The 24,221-nt window shown below is 43.2% G+C and overlaps 1 protein-coding gene across 1 annotated transcript; it reads right to left on the minus strand.

The window, feature by feature from the left end:
* Positions 1-18,536: 18,536 nt before the first annotated feature.
* LOC126271910 (cytochrome P450 6B4-like) lies at positions 18,537-24,078 on the minus strand. The gene is made up of 2 exons (XM_049974300.1): positions 23,934-24,078; positions 18,537-19,016 (listed from the first exon to the last, which is right to left on the minus strand). The coding sequence occupies exons 1-2, from the start codon at positions 24,067-24,069 to the stop codon at positions 18,838-18,840; spliced, it is 315 nt and encodes a 104-aa protein (XP_049830257.1). The 5' UTR covers positions 24,070-24,078; the 3' UTR covers positions 18,537-18,837.
* Between the last annotated feature and the right edge of the window lie 143 nt (positions 24,079-24,221).

The following is a 24,221-nucleotide window of genomic DNA, read 5'->3' on the forward strand; positions in this document are numbered from 1 at the left end:
TTTGAGAAACCTGGGTTTCATGGCCATAGATTTTCGAATAAAGGGAAACATTGTGTTCAACATGTGGCGTGTGAAGTAACAGACAATGAAATGCAGGCAAACTCATCTAGAGAAACACCCGTTAGTGCTTCGAAGATTAAAATAAAAGGTTGTGATACACAGTTTTCTTAAAACGAAAGTGATGTAAATGGTAGGTTAGGTTATAGTCTGATAGATGTACACATCTAGTCTGATAGATGTACACATCCTAACAAGGGTGTTAGATGAATGTGTGTATTGTAAAATATGTTTAGTGTCAGTTGGTTTACACGAAGACAGTGAAATATCAAATGGACTAGCCAGGGAGAGTATCGTTAATTGTGCAAGTTGTAAACATACTTATTCATTTTGGAATTCTGATAAGAGTAAAATTAATTATTTTGAAGTAAATGTTAGATAGTTTTATGGGTTGAGAGCTATTGGGAAAGGACACACTGCAGCAGAAACAATGTGTGCCATGATGAATATGCCACACCCACCTTGTAAATTCGAAAAGTATGAAGGATTTACTGGAGCTGCTGTGGAATCTGTTGCATGTGAGTCAATGAAATGTGTTGCAAACGAAGCTGTTGAAATAAATGATGGTATGACTGACATACCAGTAGCTTTTGATAGTACTTGGCAGAAGTGCGGCTACAGTTCTAAGAATTCTGTTGCTACAGTGACCAGTGTGGATACTGGAAAGGTAGTAGATTTCCAGATTTTAACCAAACATTGTTTTAAGTGTAAATCAGAGAAAGAAGAAGGGCATATCTGTGACAGAAATTATGAACAAGTGGTGTTACGGAGGCCTCTGCAGTTATTGAAATTTTTAGTCGATCGGTGAACGAAAGGGGAGTGTGTTATACAAAGTTCTTAGGTGATGGAGACTCAAAAACAAATAACAGTTTAGTAGACGCTCAGCCTTATGGTGAGAAGATTATCACAAAACTGGAATGTGTTGGACATGTCCAGAAGAGGATGGGCACCAGGTTGAGGAAGTTGGAACAAAGTATGAGAGACACGAAACTTTCTGATCGTAGAACCATAAGAGACAGGCTGACAGGCAAAATGATTGACAAAAGTGCAGCAGTATTATGGGATGGTCATTAGAAATAATACTGACGATTTGTTGAAAGTGAAGCAGGCCGTGGGCTACCTTCTTCCACAGACTGTCAACTGATGAAAAACCAGTACACCACCTTTGCGCTTTGGGACCCGATTCATAGTGCAATTACCCCAATGCCCAGCAGTCAAACAGTTCATACAGCCGTAAACATTCCATTCCAGAGGCAGTCACGGATATCATAAAACCTGATTACAGAGACCTGGCATACCCTTAATTACTGAAGAAGTGTCTGCGTGGTCAGACTCAGAATCCCAATTAGTCGTTCAATAATCTTATGTGTACTCCCTTACCAAAAAATGTTTTTGTTGCAATGAAGACACTAAAGTGGAGGGGTCAGTGATGCTGTTATTGCTTTTAATGATAGCAACATTGGTAGAGTGAAAGTGCTTTAGCATATGGGAATTAATGTTGGGCTAAACTGCATCAGAGAATTTGAATAGAAGGACAAGGCTCGCATTGATAAAGCAGAGTATGCAGCACAGTTGGCCACTAAGCAATCCAGAAAGAAGAAAAGGAGAAAAAACTTGGAAAAATATCAAGAGGATGATATACAGTATGATGCAGGGTGCTTCTGAGTGACTAAAAATTAAAAATTAATCACATATAAGTGAGTTACAGACTTTTGAAACTTTAGAAGCCTCTTCTGAAAATTTAGATTTTCTGTTGCATTTCCCCTAAATACCAGAAATCACTTCGAGTAGAGTATTCAAATTTTCAGGAAGTATTGAACATACAGATCCTGAGTCTACTGATCTAAAAGAACAACATAATGCTATGTATAATTAAAATTATTTACGATAACGTACAAAAAAGTACATAAAATTTTAACTGTGTAATTTAAAAAATTGTATTTCCGAAAGCAGTGGATAAAATGCAATTACTGTTGTTCAGTTGACTCAGGACATACAGTTTAATGCCCTGTAAGAGTTTCATGTCAGTGGCTACGGTGGTTTCTGAAATACAGGGAAGCCAAGTGACTAAATTTAACATTGTCGAGATAGGGCCTTCCAACTCACCTTAAAGGTGGCTCGATGAACCCTCTTCCAGGCACTTAATTGTGAATTGCAGAGTAGTCATTTAGATGCAGAGGAGAAGATGAGCACATAGTCGTTGGGTGGAACTGTGGTGTGGTAAGCCTGCATCCAGATAATTCCATTACTTCTGGAAAGGAAGATACGTGTTGCACAACCAGATGTAACAGACATATACATCGAACAATAATAATATTTTCTGATATTCAACCAGGCCAATAAGTGAGTTTAGCCAACCGTCATATACATCATTTGGGATATTATAATGTACATTCTCATCGTTTTCCTGTCAATAATAAATCATTCACATATGTATCTGTGTTGTTGAAGTGCGTCTAAAAATAAGAAAAAGCAAGACATAAGCACTCTATGCAAGTGTAAATTATTGTTATTATTATTATTAGTAGAAGAAGTAGTAATAGTAGTAATACATATCTGTTCCTCAATGCCCAGAGTCATCCCTCAGACTAGAAAATGTTGTCATGGTCTATGACAGCTCGATGTTGGTACGATTTATAGAAAAAAAAGGAACAGATTAAGTATTGCATTGAAGAGTGACAAAAATTAAGACCACCACATGTAAATAAGTATACTTACATTTGCCCACCTGCAAATCATACATCATTAAAGCCATAGCTTGACTGTCAAGGTGCAGGGACGTCAGGCTATTTTCCTCCCACATATATACATGACATCATTTAGAATAGCTAGGAAAAAATCTTATAAGCCTTGTCCACGGTATATTTTTAAAAAAGCTATGCACAACGTGTAGATATGTATACTTAGATTCCTGCGAGTCATTCAGGAGGACAGTCAAAGAGAAATGTCAGTATGACGTTGTCACTTGATAAACAAGTAAGCTAACCCCCCCCCCCCCCCCTCCACCACCACCACCACCACCACCACCACCTCCATGAAGAGAGGCTGCTCGGACCGACTTATCGGAATGCATGTTTCAGCTTGCTCATGCTGATGATGTAATCACCAGCTTGTTCATATCGCAAATGTGCGTCTGCAAAACTTTTCCAGTTCAATATTTCATCATATCGACAACTCCCGACAGGATGAGAGCTGTAAGCAGTATGACTGCATTTGCTTTCACCACTTTTTCACGATACGGAAGCAGCCAGCCGGTCGCAGGATCGCATATGCATAATGTAGGGAAGTCCAATTATGCCACAGCGTTTGTTCCACGGAGAGACTGCGTGTGAATGTCCACAGTGCATCCAGCGTCACGTGGAAGTAGGACTGCACGTACATTCGGTATTTTTTCTTCCACAATTCTGAGCAGTCAGCCATCGGCGTTAGTGCATCGCGTGCACTCGCACATGCTGGTCTTGGGCATGGAGGTTGAGGTGTGTACCTCAGTTCATATTTTAAATGACTGGCATTGATTATGTAAATAGAGGCCTGTAACGGTATATGGCAGGAGGCTGCTGTGGACATCGTTGTAGGTTTAAAGTATATTTACGAATCTTTGACATCTCCGGTTGGGCTATATTCTATGATATTAAGACATGAGAAAAGTACAAGTGAAGGTCATTGTTGCCCTACTTACTGTGGTTGGATACTTTCTCCTTTACCGATTCAACAAAGACTTTGTAACATGTTTATTTGAGGCGGTACTGTTGCAACACCTTGTGTCGGAATAATCTTTACAATCCCCTGTCTTGGTGACATTTTACTGCAGCTCATAGTTCGTTATATTACTCTGAGGTGCACAAGGAAATTGGTATAAGTATGCGTTTTCAAATACAGAGATATGTAAATAGGCAGAATATAGCGTTGGCCGGCCGCGGTGGCCGAGCGATTCTAGGCGCATCTGTGTGGAACCGCGCGACTGCTACGGTCACAGGTTCGCATCCTACTTCGGGCATGGATTAGTTCTAAGCCTAGCGGACTGATGACATCAGATGTTAAGTCCCATAGTGCTCGGAGCAATTTGAACCAATACGGCGCTGTGGTCGGCAACGCCTATGTAAGACAAGTGTCTGACGCAGTTGTTAGATCGATTACTGCTGCTACAATGGCAGGTAATCAAGATTTAAGTGAATAAGAATGTGGTTTTATAGTCGGCGCAGAAACGATGTTATACAGCATGTCCGAAGTAGTAATGAAGAGGGAATTTTCCCGTACGACTATTTCACAAGTGTACCTTGAATATCAGGAATCCGGTAAAACATTAGACCTCCGACTTCGCTGCGGCTAGAAAAAGATTCTGCAAGAACGGGACCAACGACGACTGAAGAGAAAAGTTTAGCGTGACAGAAGGGCAACCCTTCCTCAAATTTCTGCAGATTTCAATGCTGGGCCATCAACAACTGTCTGCGTGCGGACCATTCAACGAAACATCATGGATAGGGGCTTTCGGGGCCGAAGGCTCTTTCGTGCACCCTTTACGCCTGCACGACACAGAACTTTACGCCTCGCCTAAGCCCGTCAATATCGACATATTACTATTGATGATTGTCTGGTCGGACGAGTCTAGTTTCAAATTGTATCGAGCGGATAGACGTGTACGGGTATGGAGTCAACCTCACGAATCCATGGACTGCATGTCAGCAGGGGACTCTTAAAGCCGGTGAAGGCTCTGTAATGGTGTGGGAAGTGTGCAGTTGGGGTGATACGGGACCCCTGACAAGTCTAGATACGACTCTGGCCGGTGACACGTACGTAAGCATCCTGTCTGATCACTTGCATACATTCGTGTTCATTGTGCATTCCGACGGACTTCGGGATTCCAGCAGAAAAATGCGACACCCTACACGTCCAGAATTGCTGCAGAACACTCTTCTCAATTTAAACATTCCCACTGACCACCAAATTCCACAGACATGAACATTACTGAGTATATCTGGGATGCCCTGAAACGTGCTGTGATCTCTACCCCCTCGTACTGTTGCCGATTTATGGACAGTCCTGCAGGATTCATGGTGTCAGTTCCCTCCAGCATTACTTCAGACATTAGTTGAGTGCATGCCACGTCGTGTTGCGACACTTCCGTGTGCTCACGGAGGCCCTACACGATATTAGGCAGGTGCTGCAGATTCTTTGACTCTTAAATGTATTTTTATTTATGGAATCTCTTAAGATTGTACTGCTGGATTGCTTTATGCTATTTGAAGGTATATTGAGAAGCTGTCTGTGGTTATTCGCTGTCGTGCAGCAGTGATAGGGACGTTCCATAAAACTTCCTGATCAGTTATCAGGACAGAGTTTAAGACAAGAAAGGCAGTATTGAGAAGAAATCTCCATGTCAAATTAAAACACTAAGGCTTACACGAGACGGCGTAAGTTCCAAATGTCAGGCATTTTATTTTTCGTCAGTTAGCTTACTAGCATCAAATCCTTGTTACACAGCTGATTGATACAATACGTTTGTTTGAAGTGATACAGTGGTAACTAGTCTACCTTTCACAGTGGTTTTTTCGACTCCATGTGGAATCGTTGTGTTCGCAATCTGACGTCATAATATCACAATTCGATAGTCATTCAACAGAGCGGAGGGTACTGAGCCATACACGTGCCTGGTTTTTGTTGCACACGTCGACAATCGATAACTGGATCCCTGCTTTAGATGTCTTTGGTCGTTGCCTAGGAACGAGATAACGCTGTCCCCTGGGATGGTAGACCAGTGGACGGTCACGCTCAGATTCAAGGCTGTGTGTTGGCTGGTTTACGGAGGGAGTTGAGTTGACTGACTGGAGGTTGTGCGTGCCGCTCATGATCTGCGTTGGCTGTGGTGTATTTTTCCTGGCTGCGCATTGCTGAATGCGGAGTAAGGGGCGCCGTGGCCTCTTGTTCGTTGCGGCTGTCAGAGATATGATTCGACAGGTCTAGCACCTTTCATACTTGCAGCAATAAGCAGAGTACGGCATTATCTTATTTTCTGAAAGCGGTGCAAATGTTACGGGTGAGAGTGAACCCTGCTATTGTCTAAAGGCCTCTGCCTGTTTCTCGAAGTTCCTTGCTCTCTGGCTACTTGGTTACGTGCATCTTGTGCTGTCTGGCAGTAGCGTGTGGTCACTTAGGTTTTGAAACGTTATTCTGGTGTACCTGTAGAACCATGTATTGCGAGCCGTTGTGTGTCTTTCTTGCTCTTGGTGTGTTGTTCTGTTGTTTACCGTGCGTCAGTAGAAATCTAATTGACAGATGCCATTTCCTGTTTGAGGGGCGCCACCAAGCTGCTGCTTGCGCTACTTACGCACAGGACGTACACTGACGGGATAAAAAATTACAGCACCAAACATAATGTAGAGTAATGAAATTTCGGAATACATTTGTGTAGGTAACATAATTAAGTGATTAACATTAAAAGATCATAGGCTAATGTAAACGTGAGATAAGCCATTGCCAATCGGAAATGCTGGCTCATTAATAACTGGTGTAACCGCCAGGATGTTGAATGCAAGCATGCAAACGTGCATGCATTACGTTATACAGGTGCCGGAGAGTTACATGCATAATGCGCTTGGTCGGTCAATACAGAGACTGTTAATGCTATTTGTGGACGACGCTGGAGTTATTGCTTAATGATGTCCCACACGTGCTACATTGGAGACTGATGTGGTGATTGAGCAGGCCAAGGCAACATGTCGACACACTGTAGAGCTTGTTAAGTTACAAGAGCGGTTTGTGGACGAGCGTTATCCTGTTGGAAAATACCCTCTGAAATGCTGCTTTTGAGTGGCAGAACAACAGATCGAGACAGCGGACTGACGCAGAACTTCGCAGATAGGGTGCGTGGGATAACGACGAGGGTGCTTCCGCCGTCATAAGAAACCGGCCCCAGACCACAATTCCAGGTGTAGGTCCAGTGTGTCTAGCACACAGACAGATTGGTTGTAGGCCTCGACTGCCTTCCTCCTAAACAACACATGGTGGTCTTGCACTCGGTAGTGCCAAGTTGCCACCCAGAGCCCGGTCTTCCTACGACCATACATTTTCGAGGCCACCGCTGCCAGCAGTCACCCTACAGTGGCTTACATTCCTCCCAAGTCTTTCTGCAGTATCACGGAAGGAACATGCAGCTTCTCGCAGCCCTATTACAAGACCTGTATTACAAGACGCACAAACAGACCCAGATCGTAGCTTAATGGTTAGAAGACTGGAGTGATATTTAATCTGAAGGTGCGGATTTCAAAGATGCATTTTTTCCACAGTGTAGCTAAAAACTAGATATTTATTAGTATTCGAGAATATACTTGCTTTGTGTTTGTTAAATTACTGATTGGAGAAAATGTGGTGTCACCGCCAGACACCACACTTGCTAGGTGGTAGCCTTTAAATCGGCCGCGGTCCGGTAGTATACGTCGGACCCGCGTGTCGCCACTATCAGTGATTGCAGACCGAGCGCCACCACACGGCAAGTCTAAAGAGACTTCCTAGCACTCGCCCCAGTTGTACAGCCGACTTTGCTAGCGATGGTTCACTGACTTCTACGCTCTCATTTGCCGAGACGATAGTTAGCATAGCCTTCAGCTAAGTTATTTGCTACGACCTAGCAAGGCGCCATGATCAGTTTCTATTGATATTGTAAATCATGTAATGTCAAGAGCGACGTTCGTCATTAATGGATTAAAGTTACGTATTCCACCAGCTACGTCCGTTGTATCAAATTCTAATTTCCTTGTCCTGTTCCAGACCTCACGCCAGCCTGTGTGAGCTAAATCACGTGCCTTTCGGCCTCCTCTAGTAACACGGTGTTGGCTCTCCTGCCAACCACAAAATTGGCGTCGAGGTACGACCGCGTTCTTTTCGATATTGCCCTGATTTACTTGTGTAATGGCTTCTCCACAATCTCCAGATGCACTGTCCGAATGTTATCGCTTACGGAATCCGCAGACACAGGCCTTACTGGATGCCCTTGGACAGCTCGTCCAGGGTCAACGTGCGATGCAAAACGATGCGGCAGCAGCGGCTTCACCGCTAACGCAGCCACAACACGCTGTTGCACCAACTTTTCGACCTTTTGATGCTGTACTGGAAAACTGGACGGAGTGGTCACGCCAAATTGGAATCCATCTCGCCGCCTACAGAATTCAAGGTAACGAGCGGCAGCCTTTTTTGTTATCTTCAGTCGGAGTGAACACGTACCGTGTGGTAGTCAAATTATTTCCCCGCCGCGACGTAGCAACTATGTCCTACGAAGAAATTTTGTCTGCATTAGATGCATATTTCAAAGAATCAGTCAATGTTGTTGCTAAACGGTATACCTTCTTTCGTACAAAACGTATGGCAGGTCAGACTAATCGGGAGTGGGTTGCAACCTTGCAAGGCCTTACTAGGGATTGTGCTTTTGAGTGTCAATGTGGACTCCCTTATTCAGATACTATGGTACGTGATGCAATTGCACAGAACGTTTCTGATGTTCGCATAAGGGAACAGATTTTGAAACTAGTAAATCCCTCCCTTCAACAAGTGATGGACATACTGGATCGGCAGGACACACTTGACTTTGCTGAGGAATCATTTGAAACTTCGCCAGCAGTGTGTCAGGTTAACCGGCCCGCCGGGCGAGCTGCACGGAGCAGTAAACAGCATTCGCGCCCGGCCGTGCCGCTGCTGCCAGGCTCTCAGCCACGTGTGCCGCGCCGGCAAGCAATTGCAGTGATCAAATCATGCCCGCGATGTGCTACTAAACATTCGCGTGAGAATTGCCCGTCACGCCAAGCTATTTGCTTTTATTGTAATAAAAAAGGACAAGTTCAGAGTGTTTGCCAGGAAGAGCTCAGATCAGAAGCTCATAACTGTTCCAGGCTCTTTGCTTCGCGCCGGAATCAGAATCGAACCAAGGATACTCAGGCTCGCGAAAATTCGCCCATGGAAATTCATGTAGTTCATTCCACTCCGCCCAGTGCCACTCTCTCTATCAGTGACTGTGTTCGTCCCAAAAATAGTGTGCGTCGACATCGCCCGAACTCCCGTCAACTCGCAAGTGATTATGTACCAGTGTCAGTTCACGTTGCACGAGACAGTCGCTCTTGTCGTCAGCAGGACAATAAACTTTTTGTGGACTTGGACATTAACGGCAAAGTGATACCATTCCATCTCGATACCGGGGCTGCAGTTTCATTGATCAATCTAGACACTTACAAACTGCTGGGCACACCTCCATTGCGTGCCGCAAATGTGAAGTTAACTAGTTATTCAGGTCAAGATATCCCTATGTTAGGACAGTGCAGCCTTCTTGCAACATACAAAGGACAAACAAAACTTGTGTCATTTTACGTCCTTCGTTCTTCTTCTGCAGTGAACTTGTTTGGTTTCGATTTATTTCAGTTGTTTAACTTGTCTATAGTAAATCAGGTCCTCTCAGTGAACCAGACTGTGCCATCAGACAGTGTTTCTCGTCTATGTGAAGAATTTGCAGACATTTTTGCACCTGGCCTCGGTTGCGCTAAGAACTATAAAGCACATTTGGAACTGAAAGTCAACGCGCAACCGAAATTTTTCAGAGCGCGCAATGTTCCCCACGCATTGCGTGATGAGGTCGCAAAAACATTACACGATTTGGAATCACAAGGTGTGATTGAACGTGTGCAGGCTTCTCTCTGGGCATCACCCTTAGTAATTTTGCCAAAACCTTCCGGCAAATTGAGACTTTGTGTGGACTTCAAGGCAACAGTGAATCCACAACCAGTGATTGCAACTTTTCCTTTACCCCGCCCGGAAGATCTTTTTGACAAACTGTGCCCAGGTAAATATGTTTCGAAGTTGGACCTAGCACATGCGTACTTTCAAATACCGGTGGACGAAGAATCCCAGCGCGTTTTGGTGGTTAACACGCATCTTGGTTTGTATCGATTCAAACGACTGCCATTCGGGTGTGCATCCGCCCCTGCATTGTTTCAGCAATATCTGCAAACTGTTTGTGCGTCGGTCCCTACTGCAGCAAATTATCCGGATGATATTGTGATCTCCGGAAAGACGGAAGAAGAACATTTGGCCAATCTCAGAACATTATTTCAGGTCTTGCGACAAAATGGTCTTCGCTTGCGGAAGGACAAATGTGTGTTTTTTGCTCGGGACTTGCCATACTTGGGACATGTACTCAATGCCCAAGGTATACATCCCAGTCCAACGCACCTTCGTGCCATACTAGACTTGCCTTCGCCGCAGAATTTGAAGGAGCTACAGAGTGTGCTGGGAAAAATAAACTATTACCACCGATATATTCCGCATACCTCTTCATTTCAGCTCCGCTTCATTGCTTACGCCGTAAAGGTGTTCCGTTCGCCTGGACGACGGAATGCGAGCGCGCCTTTCGCTATTTGAAATCGGCGTTCCTTTCCAATACTTGCCTTACGCCATTCGATCCCCACAAGCCCCTCTTCTTGATGGTGGATGCATCGGATTTCGGGATCGGTGCTATGCTTGCGCACAAAGATGGATCGCACGATCGCCCTATTGCCTTTGCGTCCAAATTGCTCTCGTCTGCGCGAAGAAATCATTCACAGGTCGAGAAAGAAGCATTGGCTCTCGTATTTGGTGTTACAAAGTTTCATGATTTCTTGTATGGTCGTCACTTTACCATAATCACAGACCACAAACCTTTGACATCGCTTTTTCATCCGATCAAGCCTGTACGTCCACGTACAGCGCAGAAATTCATTCGCTGGTCTATTTTCCTCTCGCAGTACCGCTACGATATCTTGTATCAGTCCACTGCTAAGCACGGAAACGCCGATGCGTTGTCCCGCTTGCCTGTTGCTGAGGATAGGGCAATCGATTCCTCCGAACTTGCTTGCATGTTCATTGATGCGGAAACCGATGACGTGGTCGAATCGTTTCCAATTGATTTTCGTCTTGTAGCTACAGCCACAGTTGCCGACCCTGTCCTTGCTACCGTTCTGCGTTTTGTTGCTACGCAATGGCCCTTGTCAAAGTCACGGATCCGGGACCCGTTGGGTCGCCGATTTATCGCTCACAAGGAGAGACTTTTTGTACGACGTGGTGTTTTGCTGTTGCGTTCTGATAATGATCAGTCCAGGGTCGTGGTACCACGTTCGTTACAGTCCTCTGTCGTACGGTTTCTCCACCTAGGATATTGGTGTATAGTGAGAACGAAACAACTTGCTCGTCAGCACTGTACTTGGTTCGGAATCGATGCCGCGATTACGAATACGTGCTCTTCTTGCATGGTGTATGCCAAACAACAATCAGCACCACCGCGGAAATTCTTTGCATGGCCAAAAGCCACATCCCCTTGGCAACGCTTACACATCTATTTTGCTGGTCCATTCTGGAATGCTCGATGGTTGGTTGTGGTAGATTCATTCAGTAATTTTCCTTTTGTTGTCCGGATGTCTTCCACGACGTCATCTGCCACCATCCAAGCGTTACCCGCTCTCTTTTGCATTGACGGTCTTCCACAGACTATTGTTTCCGACAATCGCCCACAATTGATGTCCGCAGAATTTCAGTCATTCTGCAAGGCCAATGGTATTCAACATCTGACGTCCGCGCCGTTTTCGCCACAGTCAAACGGTGCCGCTGAACGAACGGTCCGGACTTTCAAGTCACAGATGTGGAAGCTGAAAGAGTCGCATTCTCGGGATGACGCGTTATTGCTCTTTTTGTCCTCGTATCGCTCTCGGCCCCCGCGATGGTCACTCGTCAGCTGAGTTGCTCCACGGTCGTCATCATCGAAGCTTGATGTCTTTGCTACATCCGCCGCATCAGGTTCCTGTGCAGCGGCAGACACCTGCTTTTGCTCCAGGCAACGTTGTCTACTGTCGCCACTATCGAGGTTCACGGCGTTGGCTCGTAGGGCGCATTTTGCGCTGCCTCGGACGCCCTATGTATCTGGTTTTGGGTTCCTCTGGTGAGGTGCGTCGGCATCTCAATCAGCTGCGCCTCTGTCGTCGCACGGGATCTGACGCTCGCCGTCTGCTTTCAGCGACGGTGCCGTCCGGTCAGCGCCCTGGGGACCCTTCTACTGGCTTGCCTCAGCCTTCCATTTTGCCCCATGGCGATGCGCCGCCGCAGCCGCAGCCGCGCCTGTTCTCCCTCCGGCGAGGCCCGCAGTGGACGCGCCGCTGCAGCCGTCGGGCGCCTCCCTGGGTCACGCGCCGCCGATCGCTTCCCGTGACCAGTTGTCCTCCGACATGGAGATCTTGCCCGCTCCGGACCATATGTCGTCTTCGCCCGTCGGGTGCCCTGGCCCGATGGAGGTCGACCCTTAGGCCCCTCCTGTCTCTCTACGGGCGCATACACCCCATGTTGGCGTGCCCCCTGGAGCAGGTTTTCAGGCGTTTCCTAGCTCCCCGCGGTCCGAATGGCAGGATGTGGGTGGCAGAGCCTCGCCTGTTCTTAAGCTCCCCACCTCGTCGCATACGTCAACATGGGGTCCTCCCCACGGCGGGCAGAAGCCTTATGCCACAACCGTATGCCGATTTGCGGGGGAGGAATGTGGTGTCACCGCCAGACACCACACTTGCTAGGTGGTAGCCTTTAAATCCGGTAGTATACGTCGGACCCGCGTGTCGCCACTATCAGTGATTGCAGACCAAGCGCCGCCACACGGCAGGTCTAGAGAGACTTCCTAACACTCGCCCCAGTTGTACAGTCGACTTTGCTAGCGATGATTCACTGACTTCTACGCTCTCATTTGCCGAGACGGTAGTTAGCGTAGCCTTCAGCTACGTCATTTGCTACGACCTGGCAAGGCGCCATTATCAGTACTATTGATATTGTAAATCATGTAATGTCAAGAGCGACGTTCGTCATTAATTGATTAAAGTTAAGTATTCCACCAGCTGCGTCCGTTTTTCTCAATTCTAATTCCCTTGTCATGTTCCAGACCTCACGCTAGCCTGCGTGAGCTAAAACGCGTGCATTTCGGCCTCCTGTAGTAATGGTGTTGGCTCTCCTGCCAACCACAACAGAAAGAATGATGGGATTTGGATGTAGATTTAAATTAAAAGTTAAGAGTTAATCGGAATGTTATTAAGAGAACTCAATCATATTCTCAGTTCGAATATAATAAATTTCTACGAGACAGAACACCTTGTGTCCACAAGTCAGCATGCTTTTGGAAAGCAGTACTCGTTCGAAACTCAGCTGTCCCATTTCTTACGTGATATCCTGCGAGTCATGGATGAGGGGCAACAGGCACATTCCATATTCCTAGATTTCCGAAAATCTGACACAGTGCCCCTTTGCAGAGTGATAACAAAGCTATGAGCACGTGGAATAGATTCCCAGATATGTGAGTGACTCGAAGACTTCCTACTTAATAGAACCCAATACACTGTTCTCCACAACGAGTGTTCGTCAGAGACAAGGGTGTTCTCAGGAATGCCCTAGGAACGAGTGACAGGACCGTTATTGTTCTCTGTATACATAAATGACATGATAGATTGAGCAGCAGTCAGCAACTATTTGTTGATGGATGCTGTTTGTGTCCAGGACGGTAGAAAAATTTAAGTTATTCAGATGAATACGAAAAAATAATCCTCTAATGTTTGGATACAGTCTCAGTACGGTGCTGCTTAACATAGCTAGATGTAACACAGAAAAGCAATGTGAGCAGAAGCGTGTAAGGACTCTGGTAGGGAAGGAAAATGGTCGACGTCGGTTTGATGGATGTGTTTTAGGACAGTTTGGCTCTCCTTTAAAGGATCCCGTGTATAAGACACTTGCGTGACCCTCCGCCACGCACCATATGATGGCTTGGACGCATGTGTGTAGATGTAGGATAACACACTACTATTTACTGTTGCTTCTTGTTCATTAGTTCTGTCGTGTGCACGCAACAGCTGTTTCAAATACTAAATATTACAGTGCTTACGTGAACAGCAGTTACGAACGTTTTTTTCTGTTCTTGAAGGAGTATTTGCTCTAGTAATATGACACATTTTGCTTCGTTAACGTAATTGGTTTTCTGTTGGTATGTATCAAATAATCAAGAAGAAAATGAAGTGATGTGAAAAGCGTACTGCATTTGTATCGACGGCAGAAGAAACTGGAACTCCGAAACGAATGTTTGCTTGCTTACTATTAATACTGCTTTTTGTTCGTTACATTTTCAGCTTTCAGCTCGCATGCACAACATTTTTAATGGACGCGTTTGCAAAAAACTTGCCTATGTATTCTTTGCTGTCCCATAAACGTGTGGAACGGGGAAAGGAGCAAGGGGTGTTATCGTATCTTGCGCGTATCAACAAAGTGAAAGACTATTGAAATGTCAAAGTAATAGAAATACATGGTGGTATACCACTATGAAGAATAGAGTTGTTGTTTTAATAGACTTTCAGCGCATTTGTTTCATTGTAGTTGACAGATTTTATCACTTTGAAACCTATTATGGGTCAGTGTGTGACCAATAAGAGTATTTTACAGGGTAAAAAACGATCTAATTTTTTAAACATATTCCAACATTGTGCAGTACGGTAAATGTGATTGAGAGAACGGTCTCAAACGCTTAGGCCCTGTAAAAGGATGTTTTTCTTTAACATGCATGTAAGTCACTTTTTACTAATGACAGCCTAAACTATATAACATAGAGGTGTACCTTTCCAACAGTAGCCTATTTGCTTCTTTCCCTGGAGTCCTTCTGCCAGTAGCTCTGTCAGTTTTTCAGGAATAACCAAACATATAACTATTGGAATTTACGTCTACTTTGATCATCTGCTTCATTTTAATTTTGCATTTCATTTTGAGGATTTTAAAGTATGTCTTTACCATGCTTTGTGATATACCAATAGTTAATTTCATTTTACATGTATCGTTTACACGATAAATCTTAATGATGTGGAACGAATCATTTTATATTAACATCAGTTTTTTATAACTATGCCTCCACACTGATCATTTATTAGTTTTTTGTTTTCAATTAAAGACAGACAGATACTAGTCAGTAATTCCTACCACCGCCATTTACAAATCACAATAATAGATAACCCATCGCGGAACAGGAGTAGTTATCATAGAGACAGGTTTTCAGCTTATTTTCGAATTTTACTTTGGTGTCTATCAGGCATTTTATATCACTGGGTAAGTGATAAAAACTCTTGATCGAAGCATTGTAAATCCCTGTTTGTGCTTCAGCCAACCTTAATGTGGCCTAATGAATATCACTTTTTCTTCTGGTATTGTAATTATGTACATAATTTTTCCTGTTGAATGCAGTGCAGGTCGTCGTGGACGAGCGGTTCTAGGCTCTTCAGTCCGGAACCGCGCGACTGCTACGGTCGCAGGTTCGAATCCTGCCTCGGGCATGGATATGTGTGATGTCCTTAGGTTAATTAGGTTTAAGTAGTTCTAAGTTCTAGGGGGTGCTCAGAGCCATTTTTAATTTGAATGCAGTGGATTATTTCCTACAAACTTCATGAGGGAATAACTGTACAGTCAAGCCGATAGACTAACGGCCAGCAGCAGGCAGGAACGCCTGAAAAAAGTGTTCACTTACATTTTCCGCCAAAGCCTTCTTCAGAACGGAAGCAGAGCACACACGCACACACACACACACACACACACACACACACACACACACACACACACACACACACACAAAACACACACACACACGACCGCTGTCTCCAGTTGCTCTATCCAGGATAAGTTTTAATGTGGAAAGAAATTTGAACAATCAATAATTATCAACGGGAGGAATTTAGGGCATGCTATGGAGCACCAACAACCAGCGTGATCACTTACCCATATGTTGTGGGTGGACGGGACCGTTGATGCAGTGTGGTTCTGATGTAGGAACGCTTGCGGTTTGGAAGACAACCAAAAACATAGAAAAGAATGACAGTAAACAGCGCAGCCATAATTCTTGTACACGGTATAAAGTACTGCTTCAACGGCTCCACTTACGAATGAAATGTGATTCCTTTAAACTTTGGATTACAATCGGCTCCATAATTACACCTCTAAAGCTGCCATTTTTGATGGAGCAACTACGCCTCCACACAAACAAAGCACAAGGTGCTGCTTAGGATACGATCAAAAAAGCTGACACAGTTCCCCAACGGTCAAAACTAAGCCCGGTTACATCAGGGTGATATCACGAGAAAGCATCTCCGAAGTGAACCGTGAAGGTATAGCTACCTAATGCTTTTTGGCTATACAAGATGGCGGAGGCCAGCTTCAAATGTGTGACGTAATGACAACTCCCATGTTGTTTTATCTCCATGTGTGTATGTGTACACTTTCACAGAAATAATGCATATTTTTGAGCTAGGCGCCTATTGCGCTAATTTTCCATGGCATATCTTCCAACATGGCGCCACTAAGCAACTGACTGTCTTATTTTAATACTACGCTGATACTGATTCTCGAGGAAGGGATGGAAAGTGCTTCCGCCTTCTTGGATTTTTACTTTATTTTATTTGTTAAAACTACATTCTGACTGCCTCACTCATTTTAATTCTATGCTGGGTATTGAAGGAAAGGAGGAGGTGGGCAGGGGAGGGAAGAGGGAGAATATGACGTGACTTATCACTTGATGGTAATAACAGCATTACTAATAAGAGAGGCGGGGCTTGTGACGTCAAATTTACGTGCACTCCAAAGTGGCCACATGACTACAGTCGTTGCATTCCACAATGGATAAGAATTCACATAGCTATCCTGCTCGCAATGGGGAAGCCTACAGCGTTAAAAAAATGGTAAATTTGTGTATTTCCAAACATTTTCATAAGGTTAATTAACAATAGGTCTGAATATCAGTGGACTATTTAATTTTTACGTATAATTCTTGTATGTTGGTAAGAAAATAATCCGCATTTTCTAGCACTTTGTTTGTATTGGGAAGGAACGTGCCGCGTGACTGTTTCCTGGCCAAATGCAGCAGTTGCACATGTGTGCCTGTATGTTGCAGACACGATCTGATTACACCCTTGCCTTGTAGCGTGAGACGCCGACAATTCATTAACGGCAGGCTGTGCTAAACGTGCAATAAAGTGACTATTACTCTGATCGATAAAGCCACAAATGACGCGATTGTTCTAGTTTCAGAGTTTGTTTTGGAGGTTCCCTTAACTAAATCAAGTTTTTGCTTTGGGGGCACACTTATACATCTTTAGCTCTTTATTTCGGGTACAAATTTACAAAGCAAATATCCTGAACAATGTGTTTTATTTTATTTATTTGCTTCCCAACTGTCGGAGGGTGTTTTATGTTCCGCAGTAGAGGATCGGTTTCCGACAGAGGGGGGAGGGGGGGGGGGGAGGGGTACTGTATCTGTAGTGGGTGTTGTATGCTAATAGTTGGTTATGATCTTTGGAGCGCACATATTCTGTAATAGAGATTCCTTCCATGGTCAGTTTTTACAGACAACACCCTTCCAGGTGAAGCTACGCAGATACTAAAAAAGGTTACATAAATACATTTAAAAAATTTCGCGAAAATCCCTCCCATACATCTAATACTTGGGCTTATAATTTTTTAATATTTTACTGCTGAGTCACATCTGACTACTAGTCATGTATGTATTCGAAACGGTAAACACAACACTAACTGTCTAAATACAATATGCACTTGAAGTTCCTTGGTGCCTGAGTGCTCTGTATCTGGTTTTTCCTCTAAGTGCTTCGTCGTTTCTGTGTAGCGATATTTCAGACGTTTGTACTGTAAAATTCTCATTGGGTTAGAGTTCTACGTCCCTATGAAGAAAGAGGTAAAGCTCACATGGACAGCACGATGGAGAAAATCGGCGTCATTGTTGTTTGGAGGAAGCAACAATACAACGGCATGAAACGAATAAGAGAATCCATGGAAAAAGTAACTCGCAGTTGCAGGACCATGTTCTATCCTTGCTCGTCTCAAAACGAGTCGAGTATCATCTGGTGCTTTGTCTCCAGTGGTAAGGATAGTTTCCTTTCAGCGCAAAGGAAAAAATAATATGTCATATCTTGAGACCATGCACGTCGCCAAGAGAATAGCAGTTTATTTTACTCTTTGTATTAATTCGTAAAAAATATTCTTTTCGCCTTCACCTTTCAAGAGGCACTCGTTGATTTTCTGATTTTATAGGCACATATGTAACTCAAAGAAATGCTTTATCTGTAGGTTGATACAGGTAGGAACTTATAGTGTGGAATTAATTAAAAGATTCTACGTATCATCTCACTTATCAAAGGAAAAAAAAAAGTGTACGGACCCATGCTTCTGACTTTTCCAAACATTCTTGTAAATTACGTCTCTGACCAACGCCAGTCCCTGCTTACTTGTATGAAGCGCAAAAGCTGTGGTCCTTACATCCTACAAATATTCGCAATGGTGCTCTAGCAACAAACATACCGTACGTCGTTTTGTTTCAGACAGTAGTACGTAGAGACGGCACGTAAGTACGTAAGCTATGGTAAAAGTGAGGATACGTATTCGACACCTCTAAAGGGCATACAAAGGCAACACAAAGCAAGTGAGCAGGAGACATTAAAATGCATACATCTTTATGGTTTGGTAAAAAAAAAAAAAAACTGTTCAACTTAACAATGATATCAGTCTTAATGGACACAACATGATACAAGAAGTAGTATAAATTGGCAGCTTGTAACATCTCAGTGTCATGAATAAAATGGCATTAATTTTCCGTCACGGCACAGGGTTATTTGTGGGATCCGGTTCTCAAGGGATGAGAGTGGAGGGTGTGCAGACGGTCTTGCTCAGCTTTGTAACGTAGCTTCAGTTTCAATTTCAGCCTCATCTTCAGCACGCAGCCATTCGTCGACGTTCCACCCTCAGGTCGATTCCGCCAATTGGTGTCAACAAGATGTTGTTTGGAGCCATGCGTAGCTTCGACTGCTTGTCTCCGACGGGCAGAAAGTCAAATTTCGACAGCAGATGTACCAGCGCCACCTTCACCTGCATCAACCCAAAACGCATCCCTGCAACAAAAAAGACCATCAGTTCGTTGTACATGTTATTGATAATGCTACTTTTCTTCAGTGTTGAATTGCCGGCGTGAGTGAAAAACTGAATTTCATTCGTTCCACGTAAGACTGCAATGAAATTCAAAATAGTTCGTTATAATGAACTAGCGCTGAGTCAAACCAATCATAGAGAGGAATGCAGTCTGCAAAAACGGAGAAATCTAGTAGTAAAACTGGTGTAATGAATACAGTCCACACAACAAATCACCCCATTCCTTTCTAGGTTCAGTTCAGTATTGCAAATTGAAATAATATTTGACACAATCACCTTGTGGGTAAGAACTAACTACCTACCTATCAAAGGTGTGGGGGTGGGAATCGGGGTTAAAAAGAAGCTTTGTACGCGACACGTGAATTGCCAGACTTTATTTCAGAACGATAGCACTTGGCGAGTTGCAACAGACATCACACGATTTCAGACCTTCATGAGATTTTTTCTCGCTGACATCTCCCACAAAATGATGAAAGGAACAACGTTTACGCTTACTGTAGTATCGGCGGAAGAGCCAACACCGTGTTAGGATTGGAGGCCGAAATGCACGCTTTTTAGCTCACGCAGGCTGGCGTGAGGAGGGAAGAACTATACTGACGTGAGGTCTGGAACATGACAAGGAATTAGAATTCAGAAATCAGACGGAATTAGTTTCATACTTAACTTTAATCCATTAATGATGAACGTCGCTCTTGACGGTACATGATTCTCAATATTATCAGTTCAGAATACATTCTTCAAGAATATGGCGCCTTGCTAGGTCGTAGCAAATGACGTAGCTGCAGGCTATGCTAAACTGTCGTCTCGGCAAATGAGGTCGTATGTAGACAGTGAACCATCGCTAGCAAAATCGGCTGTACCACTGGGCGAGTGCTAGGGAGTCTTTCTAGACTAGACCTGTCGTATGGCGGCCCTCGGTCTGCAATCACTGATAGTGGCGACACGCGCGTCCGATGTATACTAACGGACCGCGACCGATTTAAAGGCTACCACCTTGCAAGTGTGGTGTCTGGCGGTGACACCACACTACTTTTCCGTTGTTCACGCATTAAAAGTACCGCTTAAAGCATAACGTTATAATTTACTACTTCTTTAGTACCAACTGTACTCGCGACACATTTTACAGACAGTACCCACATATGCCGCTGAATGTTGCTACAATATTATATCATAGTACGACATATGGTTCAGGAAATGTGCTAATACACCACTGGATATAAGTGCAAAATTATTCAGTGTACGACACATAGTTCGGGAGATATGACGCCATAAATAATGAGATGCGTAAAAAGCCGCTGCATCTTGCATGATGGTTAAATTTATTACTTCTTTGTCTCAACACTATTCGAAATAAGTATCGGAGACAGTATTGACATATGCTGCTGAACTGCTTACATTATTATTTCATTGTACAACTGATGACTCAGGAGATATGATAAACCTTGAGATGCATGAGAAGCTACCTCATCGTGCATGGCGTTTAAATTTATTTCTTAATTACTACTAATTCCATTCGCAAAACATGGTGGAGACAGTATCCACATATGCCGTTGAGTGTATCTACAAAACTACAGATGTAACTTCATCCTATGTCTGGGGTGCGGGACTTCTGCTGGTGGATTTCCAACAATAAAATACCCACAGTTGTTATTTTGGTTTTATTTGTTAGGCAACCAGTTTTGGCATTGCATTATCCCATCTTCAGGCTTGCCTATACCGAGTAACCCACGTGTTTGAAACCAACTGGTATAGTGAAGATTTTTTTCCTACAGGCATGTGCTCTCCTTGGAGTTGCTGACAGATGTCCAAGAAGTGGACATGTCCGTGGGAAAACAAAACTTCACTATACTAGTTGACAGTGCTGCATCGGTTTCTAACACGGGGGTTGCTCGATGTATGCAGGCCTGAAGATGGCATAATGTAATGCCGAAACTGGTTGCCTAACAAATAAAACCAAAATAACGACTGTTGGAATTTTATTATTGGCTACAAAACTGTATATATGTGCGACTCAATAGTTCAGGAGATATGACGTCTTAACCATTTAGCACAAGACCAGACGCTGCTTGGTGTAGGCATGGACCCACAGACGTAAATAAATAACTGAGCAACGCTGGGTTTCTATGCTAATGTGGCTATGAAGATACTAGAGCGATCAAGATAAAGTGAAAAATAAAAATATACCCTCTGCTTTATATAGTTTAGGTCCGCCACAACACGCTGATCACAGTTTTATTTTTCTTTTTATCCTGCTCTTTTAAATATGTATAGCTTTCATATTTAGTTTGCAGACTTGTGTTTTCTGGGGTTTTAGTTCTAATGATGACTAACCAGAACCGCAACCTGTGAAAAGTCGTAAACCAACCAAATGCAAACAAGACATTTGCGAATACGATAGAGTATTTTAAATTGATCGCACGCTCCATCTTGACAACCTTAAATTTCATTACAGTAGTATGGAGAGCGTGAAATAATTTATTTCACTACCTAAAACTGTCATATATAACTTGATGTCGTGGATGAATTGTACAGGGTTGTTTGACCTTCCAAAAAGAAATGCACACAACGCTACACAGATAAGAAATGCATCGATAGTGAGCGGAGAGTTAGTAGGTATTGTGGGTCCACACCTAACAAAAATTTTGTGTTTGATCTCCGTTAGCTCTAGTATATTTATTACCAGCTAACTTAGCAATGATCTGATTTTGCCTTACTATGTAAGGCAAAATCTTAGTCTATGAAACGGGATGTATGCGACATTTCAGTAAATAATTTCATAATGTAAAAGTTCTAACAACAAGTTGAAGAAAAGGGGATCAGTAAATAAAAAAATTTAGAACATTACTACCGAATAAAATAGATCGGGTTAACAAAACTAATAATCCTGAAGTTCTGAAGAAATAGGACAACGATAATCTGCCCCCTAAAAATAAGTAAAGAATAGAAAAAAAAACATTAAGTTATCAGAAACTAGAGATAGGAACACTTTTAAGTACAGAAGCCTCCCGAGTTCAACGTAAACTTAAAAATAATAAAAATAAAAACACAGGCATGAGAAATTAAATGGCAACATGGAGAAGAAGACTGTGGAGTACTGAAAAAAGGAAACAAGGAAAATGTTGAGTCTTCTTCCTTACAGAATCACGTTTATATTCTTACATGATTGGATTCAAGCGTGTCATATAATCATGTTTACATCAACACGCTGCACTGTGGCCTCAGACTGAGCGTGGGCCATATAGTGTAAGCAAGTTCCTGAAAGAGCTACGTGTCACCTGTTCATATATATGTCTAAACGTCAAAAAATACAAACATAGTCGCACCAGAAAAAAACTTTAAAAAGCAAAATATAAAAATTAATGTTCTATCAACTGAAGAAGTGCCATTAACAATGCTATTCGTTCCAGTTTTTCGGGATAAATATGGAGCTGTATTTCAAGATATACCGATTTGGTACAGATTTTTAGTTATCAAGACACATTCATTACATTACAGGTCAACAGTATGTGTGATTCCATTTCAGTTACTGTATCACTATTGATTCCACCCATTTTATTTCAATGAGTTTCATTAAGTTAATCAGGCGCTTCGAGCTTTGTTCATAGAAGTGATTTAGATGTAAAGTTTCGTGCACAAAACAGCACGAACTGAGAGCGCTTTTGATAGATGACTTGTATCGGGTTTCTTTTTTCAATGAGTATAAAACTGTGAAAATTATAAGTATAAAGTACAGGAAGCGTAAGATTGTCTAGTCGAAATATATCCGGCCAGGCTGAGGGAATTATATTAGGAAATGAGAGGCTAAAAATAACAGCTGAGTTCTGCTATTTAGTCAGAAAAATAACTGATGACTGTGAATATTAAACAAAAACATTTCTGAACAAGATAATTCTTTTAACATTGAATACATACCTAAATCCTAGAAACGCTTTTCTGAAGGTATTTGGCTCGAGCTCATCCTTGTAGAGGAGTGAAACATGGACAGTAAACAGTCTATGCGAGAAGAGAATAACAGAATGCTGAAGATCAGAGTGGTAGATCGAATATCAAAAGAAGGTACTGAACGATGTTGGGGGAATAAAGAAATTGTGATACAGCTTGACTAATGCAAGGGATCGGATGATACACAGATGTAAGGTATCAACTCGTTCTGAGTTTGGTAATGGAAGTGTGGAGGGCAAAAATTGTAGATAGAGGCCGTGACAGAAATAGATGCAGGTAGCTTTAGTTTCGAACAGGATAGACTAAGCTGAGAGTTGCATCGATCGTGTCTGTGGCTTCACGACCACAACAACCACCATAGTAGTGTTCGAACAGTCAGCACGATTTATTATTCTAGTGTTTCACATTAACTAAAGATATTTACCCAAGGTACTTACGTTTCTTGATACGTTGGCAAAATCGTAATTGACACCAGATGTGAGTTGTTGGGAACTGCATTAAACACAGATATCCTTCACCGTGTCACATATGTTAATAATTAATGTTATTGTGATACTTTTTCATCGTGTGCCCTAAGCGTGAAAATATTTTCATATGGGTTATGTAAAAAACCGAACAGCTACGAATGAGAATCGCGCTATGTGGGTTCAGTACAAACTTAACTATGTATATGGATAGTTCATCAAGCATCATAGGTTTTGATGAGTGAGTTTCCAAGTATCCAAATATGTGGCATAAAATGGCCACATCTTTTCATTCCATTGACTTACAAATATTAGCACCACAGACTGTAATAACTGACATTAACTTCATCTTCTCTGTCTACCGCTCCTGAGGAAATGGGCAACAGTGCGATCATATAAGGGTTCTGTTTTTACCGATTGAGGAACGGAATACTAACACAACAAAGAGTAAAGGTGAAAGGAGGAGTGACTCACCAATGCAGATGCGTGGCCCTTCGCCAAAGGGTAGATAGCAGTAGGGGTGCCTGGATGCCTTCTGCTCCTCAGAGAAGTGCTCCGGGTCGAATTTCTCGGGGTTTCGGAAGAATTTCCTGTCATAATGGAGTCCCATGACTGGAATGAGCACCTTAGTTCCTTTCTCCAAGACACAATCGTACCCTGGCAGCTTGTAATCCTGCACCGCCTCGCGATTCAAAACTGGAACTGGCGGATACATACGAAGGGTTTCTGGAAGAAAAAATGGAACGATGTCAACGGAGGAGT

The sequence above is a fragment of the Schistocerca gregaria genome, chromosome 5 (genome assembly GCF_023897955.1).
Source record: "Schistocerca gregaria isolate iqSchGreg1 chromosome 5, iqSchGreg1.2, whole genome shotgun sequence".
NCBI classification, from domain to species: domain Eukaryota; kingdom Metazoa; phylum Arthropoda; class Insecta; order Orthoptera; family Acrididae; genus Schistocerca; species Schistocerca gregaria.